Source organism: Pteropus alecto, unplaced genomic scaffold, assembly GCF_000325575.1.
Source record: "Pteropus alecto unplaced genomic scaffold, ASM32557v1 scaffold7, whole genome shotgun sequence".
NCBI classification, from domain to species: domain Eukaryota; kingdom Metazoa; phylum Chordata; class Mammalia; order Chiroptera; family Pteropodidae; genus Pteropus; species Pteropus alecto.
In genome coordinates this window covers 35,787,752-35,795,592 of record NW_006494614.1, presented here as the reverse complement: position 1 = coordinate 35,795,592, position 7,841 = coordinate 35,787,752, and the positions used below count along the sequence as shown (strand labels likewise).

The following is a 7,841-nucleotide window of genomic DNA, read 5'->3' as shown; positions in this document are numbered from 1 at the left end:
GTGTTTGTATTTTACTATAGAATTTTCCATAAATCATTCAGCTACTCTTTAGAACAATTTTTGGATGACACCCTAACTTAGATTTTCAATATTTTTCCTAGCATCAAAGAAGTTTATCTACTGTGTATATAGGTGCCATTTGTGTTAGTTTCTTAGAATTATATCTCAAGTTGATGAATTTAGTAAACCAAGAGATAAATTAAGTAACCCATTAGCCTAGGGTCAAAGTAAAGTCATAGTTTTGTGGGGTTTGATTGTTTCATTCAATAAAAGATGTATTTTAGTAACGGATATATCTAACTAAACAAGTAGAGATGACACAACACAGCCCATTAAGGCATAAAATCTCCTGGTAATACAAATACTGTCATTTCAGTCATTAGTAAAAAATCTTGCTTATTAGGACCAGGTTATCAAATGATCAGAATTGGAACTTCTTTGGCCAATTTAGAGCTGATTGCTTAACATTTCCTTTGATTAATGTTGATAAGATACTCCAGTTTTATGAAACATCTCTGATTAAAATCACTAGTATTTATGATTACTGTAGCTGTAAATTCTGGCTTTAATGAATGGCTCTATTTAAGCAGATTCTAACCTAATGTGCAGAAATTATTATTATTTTTTTTTGAAAAATCTCTGCCTTGCAGTTGCAATGGGCTCTTTAGCCCTACTATAATTCTATCAATTCCTTTCTATTTGTGTTGTATGCATTGTTTATGGAACAACTCAATTCCCATATTCTTTTTAAAATATTACTCGATTTTACTAGTACACTCAAGTTATCATTTTGTTGCTCTCTCATATCTTTGCAACTTAGCACTTGAATACATTCATCCTTATGTTCTAATATTTCCTTTGTATAAATCTTTAATCCACAATAGTAAGTTCTCTGAATTCAGAGGCAATAGTTTCCACTTACTCTATAACATTTTTTCGTACATTTTAGCTACCCTTATTTGCTCATCTGGAAACGAAGGAGTTTGGACCCTGTTTGTCCTAAGAGAGGTAAATAATTAAGAACAGGAGCCTGGAGCTGGTCCATTTGCATTTGAATCTATACTTATCCAGTACTTATGACTGGATAAGCTACCTAATTTCCCTTATGTTCAGATTCATTATCTGTAAAATGGAAATGATAGTATAGAATCACAAAATTATTAAATTAAATGAATTAATGTAATATGGTTCTAAAAGAGTGCCTGTCAATAGTACATACAAAAAGTATGTCAGAAAGAACACTCACAATGCAACAATGTCTATAATAGCTATTGATTTTTATTAGTTTGTTCAAATAACATGATAGATTCTAAGATGATCAAGAGATAAATTTTGGAATCATTTTTCTAGTCACTTGCTTCCTCCTCTTTGTCATTTGCCTAAGAAAGCTATCCTTTAGAATTGCCCTCCAGAATCCTCACTATTTCTAATGCTTGCTACTTTAGGACAATCCAAGGTTCAAGAAACCGGGATAAGATTTCCCAAAAACCTGAGTGACACTTCTGAGAGATAATAAATGTGAGGCTAATCATCTGAAACTTCCTTTAATTTTTCTTTTACAACACCTAGTCTGCTCACACACAGGTTTATAGTGGAAAGACAATTACTCTCTCCTTGTATGGGATGCAAGGGAACTGGAAAAAAGATCTGTCAATATTTGTTTACCTGGCAGCATCACCTGGCTTAGAGGCTGGACATCTTCATTCTCAGATGAGTGGCTTAGCCCCTGGGCTGCTGCTTAATGAAGACACAAAGTTCGTATACTAATGATAATGATTAGTAGCATCAGCAACATCTGGGAGCTTGGCATAGCCTCAATCCGGACCTGAGAATGGGGCCCAGGAACTTGTCCTGCAACAAGTACTTCAGGTGAGTCTGAAGAACACTCGAGTTTGAGTAGCACTATCCTGGGGTTCTGTGAATGAAGCCAGGCTGTCTGAGTTGGAAGTGTTGTTCTGTCATTTATTAACTATATGATTAGAGGAAAGTTCTCCACCTCCTCTGGGCCTCTGTTTCTTCTTTTACAATCCTGTAGGTTTGTTTGTGAAGACCAAACTTTTAGTGTTTTGACAGTGATTAGAACTTAATAAAAGCTCAGTAAACACCATAACTATTATTGTCTTCATTGTTATGGCTATTTAATTAATCTTACCATTTTCAGCACGTGGCTAGCCATTGGTATTACTTTTCTCCTGAGACTGTTATGTAGAGTAACAATTTCTTCTTGCACATTTGGTGATTCAGTGAGGAATGTACTATGTGGAACTATAGTTAGTTTTGTCTGTTACCAGAAAATTATTAATTAGTCTTCTTTTAAGTGGAATTTATCATGTATAATACACTACTTATAGATCTATACACCATATTAATTTATAGTTTATATAGAATAAAGAATGATTGACAGCATTTTAAAATTTATGTTATCTCAATATGTTAGTTTCCATTACTCCAGTGCTAGTTTTGAAGATTTCTGAATTCTAGTCTGATATTATACAAGTCTATAAAATAGAGTACTGGATATTCTGTAATTGGGTTTTTTCAAATTTACGATTAGTACTTTGGACCATGTTGAAGCACTTTTTATTGGACAACATAAACCACAGTAGAAGATGTTTTGATATCATACCTTTTACCGACAGACTTCCTTTTCTTGGCTCATTCCCCACCATATCTCCTCCAAGCGTTCTCTTTGCTTCCCAGGTAAACCACTTACACTTGAATTTTTGTTTGAAGGTATGTGTCTGGGAAAACCTAATCCAATATATTCATTATTTATTATCTTTAACTCAGATTTTGCATCTTTGTCTTATTCATATGAGAAAACAATATTTGCATCTGTATATGTATATATAAAATAGGTTTCAAATTGGCTACAATCTAGAATTTATGACTGTTTTTTAAAGTTATTTACCTTTTATTCTGTAACTCATTAAGAAGAAAAGTAAATGGCCTTAATATTTTAGGTTAACATTAATTGCAGCAAAGAGTAGCTTCTTTTTGTGTTTGCAATATATCATATGTACATCATATCTTTAAAAAGGTGGCGAAACTTATGTAGTATGATTAGAATGGTATTTATTTTTTTCTCAATTCCCACAGGACTATCAATATAGTTTCTGAGTGGATAGGATCCAGTGTCATACCTTGCTTAAATATAAAAGTAGTCATTGTCATTTATTTTATATCAGTGGTTTTAGGGTGTGGGGAAAAGGCATAAATATGGAATTCAAAAGACATCATTTCCTCAGAAGCACACTCACATTGAGCTATTTTCTTGTCATACTGCAAATAACTCTGGTCTAGACTAGAAGAGTGATTGGTGACTCACAAGAATCCCTTACTATTTCCAGATTATAACTCTCCTTATTCCTCTGAAAAATCCTTCTCCAGTGAAACTCATGACATTTAGCTCTACCACCTCATCCTTGAAAATTCACTCTCGTATAACAATTTTCTTCTCATTTCCACTCATTCACAAAAATTGGATCTCCTGAAACAAATTCATCCTGCCTACTCCAGTGTCTGCAGCCAACTTGAGAGACTATAGCATCCACATAGATAATTCCAACTGTTTGACAACTCAGCCTTTTGAACTCTTCCTATCTTAAATCTTTAGTTTCCTGCCTCGATGGTCACAATCCATATTTTTATGATGGCTTCATAATGTCACATCTCCCAAATCAGATAGGAGCATTTTCCTGTCTGACCAGGATTCCCTGTTCTTCCAAGTCACTAAGGTCAGTCACTCTATTTTTCACACAATCTAAGCATCACACTCATTCCTCATTTTCTCAATTTGCCTTCTGTTATCTTTCTTTTCTATCCATGTTCTCTCATTTCAACAACTCACTTGCTGAATCCTTTGCCTGCCCACACCCATTAGGTTTAGATGGAACCAAAAATTTGAATGAAACCCAAAATTTCCCTGCCTGCACTAAGTCTACTGAGCATTGGCAGAAAAAATATCACAAAATGACAAATGTTGGTATTCATATTCAGGCTATCTAATATCAAATTGTCCTTTAATTCTTCTCATCGATTCTACTTATTTACCTACTTAACTCACTTTGCCTCTCTCACAATGTTATGGCAGAACTTGTGTACTGTATCCCAATCACATCTACCTCTCTCAATAGATTGTGATATATCCTACTTCCCTCAGTAAGAGAAGCTATCAGAAGAAAGCTGTTTCAACTTTTCTTGCCCAGTCCACGATCTACCTATATTTGTTCTCATCCTTTCCTTCTTCTCCTTTGTGATTTTGTAAAGAGGGTCATACTTTCTTTTTTTTTTAAAAAAACTATTTTATTGAGGTATAATTGACATGTAAAAAACTGTACATATTTAATGTATATAACCAAGTGATTTTGAGGATAAGTATACACTCATGAAACCATTACCACCATCAAGACTGTAAACATATTCATCACCTTCCAAAGTTTGTTCCCATCCCCTTTATTATAACTATTGCTGTTATTTCATGAATGTGGCAAAAAACAAACAAACAAACAAAAAAACACTTAACATAAGGTCCATCTTTGTGGCAAATTTAAAACTGGATATCCACATGCAAAAAATTTAAAACAGTCCCTTATTTTACATCATACACAAAATAGATTACAGACTTCAATAGAAGACCTGAAATCATAAAAATTTTAAATGAAAACATAGGTAAAGCTCATATTGGTCTTAGCAAGCCCAGACAATAAAAGCAAAAATAGACAAGTGGGACTACATTAACTAAAAACTTCTGTACAGCAAAGGAAACCATCAACAAAATGAAAAGGTAGATTACAGTATGAGAGAAAATATTTCAGGCCATATATATATATAATAAGGAGTGAATATTAAAAAATATAAAGAATTTATACAACCCAATAGCAAAAACAAACAAAAAAAACCTGATTAAAAATTACACAAAGAACATGAACAGACATTATTCCAAAGAAGACATACAAATTGACCAACAAGAATATGAAAAGGTGCTTAACCTCACTGATCATCAGGGAAATGTAAATCAAAACCACAATGAGATATCACACACATCTGTTAGAATGGCTATTATTAAAGACAAAAGATTTCAAGTGTTGGCAAAAATGTGGAGAAAAGAGAACCCTGGTCCACAATTAGTGGAAATGCAAATCAGTATAGTCATTATGAAAAAATAGGATGGTGTTCCTCAAAGAATTAAAAACAGGCCATTCTTTCAAAAGCACACTTTGCCAGCAGTGTTGTTTAGTCCATTCTCTAAAACTTTTTCCCAAATCTTATATTATTTTTTCATTTTATATTCAACCATTTTTTGTATTTTTTTCTCACTAGCATTTATTTATGATGATGTTGCTTATATCTTAAAATACGTAAACAAAACTCTTGATTTATCTCACTTTCCCATTCCATTATTGTTCTTTCTCTCTATTTTCCTTCCCTACCAAATTCTGGAAAACGTTGCCATCACTGGTTGTCTATAATTTCTCACTCTCTAATATAGTCTTACATTCACTCTCTCATCATTTATTCCACTCAAACAATGGGTTTATACCAGGGTTGATTTACCCTTTCCCCAACTTCTCTATCTCCCTACCAGGCATTAGACAATGTCTAAAGAAATTTTTGGTTGTCAGAACTGGGTCAGGGAGAGTACTCTGCCATCTTGTGGATAGAGGCTAATGATTCTGCTAAACATCCAAAAAGGCCCAGGACAGGCCCCCCTCAATAAAGAATTATCCCATACAAAATGTCAGTAGTGCTGAAGCTGAGGTACTCTGTTTTGAAACAAATCCTATTAAGGTCACCTACAAGCTCAATTTTAAATTCAATATATTTTTTACTATCTTCATCCTACTTAATCTACGGGCAATTGATCCCTTTCACTAAGCTGTCAGTGCAGAAATAGTCTTTTTCTTCGTGTAAGGGACATTTTTCTTCTACCACCAGATTTCTCTTCCTTCACCTGAACTGACTGTGGCTACAGCCTGACCTTCTACTGGCCTCCCAGAATTAGCACATGCCTCGTCACCTTTACACCCTCCCTCTCACTCTCCTATGCAGGGTTTCATAGCCCATTCTCCAGAGTAAACATTTCAAAATATATACACAAGGAAGTCACTTTGCTGTTAAAAGTCTTCCACAGTTTCCAAGTCTTAGAAAGAAGAACTCAGTCTTTAACAAAGCCTGTGAAAACCCTGCTGACTTCTCAATCTCTACTTAGGACACACTCCCCTACTTTTCTCTGCTTTAGTCTCAGTGATTTCTTTTAGTTATTCCAATGCATCAGTTTCCATCCCGCCTCAGTATTTGCGTAAGCCTGTGCTTTTGTTAGCATGCTCTTTCAGCTTGTTTTACCAAATGAAACCAATTTACCTTTCAGATCTGAGGACTATCTCATCCTAATTAACTAATTATGTCAGACAAAATCAAATCAGCTCGATTACCTTATTGTAGCTCCCTGTACTTTTCTTTCAAAGACCACATTCTGTAACATCTACCAGATTCTCATGGAAAACATTATACCTCAGTAAAAAAATTTATATCTGTCTAATTAGATGCCTAGTATCCCAGTAAACTCTAACATTGAAGGAAAGTTTAAAATAACATTCAAGTCTGGTGGTCAGTCTATTTATTTTCTACCTGGAGTCTAAAAAAGAGAAGGTATCACACTGTTTGTTTTTTTGTTTGTTTATTTTTGGACAAATTGGAGCAGCTTATTATTTATTTTAACTGGATATCATGTTTAAAGTTTATGTGATAATTTTGTGTTGGGGGACTTAATTTATCTTATCTTCTTATTTCATTTAAAATTCTTAAACCTTCATTTTCTGAACAAACAATTATAAAATTGCGTATAAATGTTCCAATAGTTATCTGTCTGTAGAATGTATACATGTTATTTTATCAATGCCTCAACCCCTTCATATTTTTCCTTTGTATTCCTGGCCCGTATTGGATCAGTCTCTTGTTTCCTTGAATGGGAAGGGGTCTCTCTATTTACTTTTCTATCTGGGCTGTTAACTGTGATACTGATTCCTTCTTTCCCATGGCAACGTGGGCTAGGCTATCTCCCAGAACTTGGATTAAGTGGCTTTGACCAGGCTAAGTCTTAAAGGCCAATGTAGTTTTCTCACTGCCCGCCTTTTCCTTCTTCTTCTGGCATGGTGGCTATGCTTTAGCTTAGCTTTTCCTTACTGTGAAATATGAATATCCTCCCACCAACAGTGGGGGAGTAAAGTGGGCAGAGAATCAGAGTGAAGGAAAGAGAACACTTCTTCAAGACTTTGATTCCAGCTTACTGGGGAATTGTTGGGTATTGGACAAGAGCTCTGCCTGGTTTCTCTCTGAGGCAGAGGTGTGAGTGATGTGATACAAACCAACACCCCAGTAGTCTAATGCACATGGATTCTCTTTTATTTATAATATTAAATGCCTTCCACTACTGACTTCTATCTAGCATATAAAAATATAAAACCCAATCATTTTCTTTACCAAAGCTGTTGACTTCAGCTCATAATAACAATATTTTGGGTATATTAAAAATGTAATATTTTCTTTATATCATTGAGGTTATTTAGAGGTACATGTTGGGTGAACATAAAATATTAGGGACTTGTTTCTTATTATGCCATTGAGTGTTTTGTTTCTGTTTTCTGAATGTTGAAATTCTTGTTTTTAATAATCAGTGAGAGTCGGGCCTCACGTATTTATTCCATTTCTAATAGCTCTTCACGATTCTCTCCTTGCTGTTGGCACCTTTCATTTTATATTACTTTTGATGTGTTAAAATCTTATTATAGTCACAAATCAGATAGCTCAGTTTGCATACTGATAAAATACCTTTTCTTGGT

The 7,841-nt window shown here is 34.3% G+C and overlaps 1 protein-coding gene across 1 annotated transcript in view; it reads right to left on the bottom strand.

Moving 5' to 3' along the window:
• Positions 1 to 3,880, bottom strand: part of CRISP1 (cysteine rich secretory protein 1) — a 19,870-nt gene extending 15,990 nt beyond the window's left edge. The window contains 2 exon segments of the mRNA XM_015600255.1: positions 2,153 to 2,281; positions 3,851 to 3,880. Coding sequence (XP_015455741.1) covers positions 2,153 to 2,281; positions 3,851 to 3,880 — 159 coding nt within the window.
• Positions 3,881 to 7,841: the final 3,961 nt, after the last annotated feature.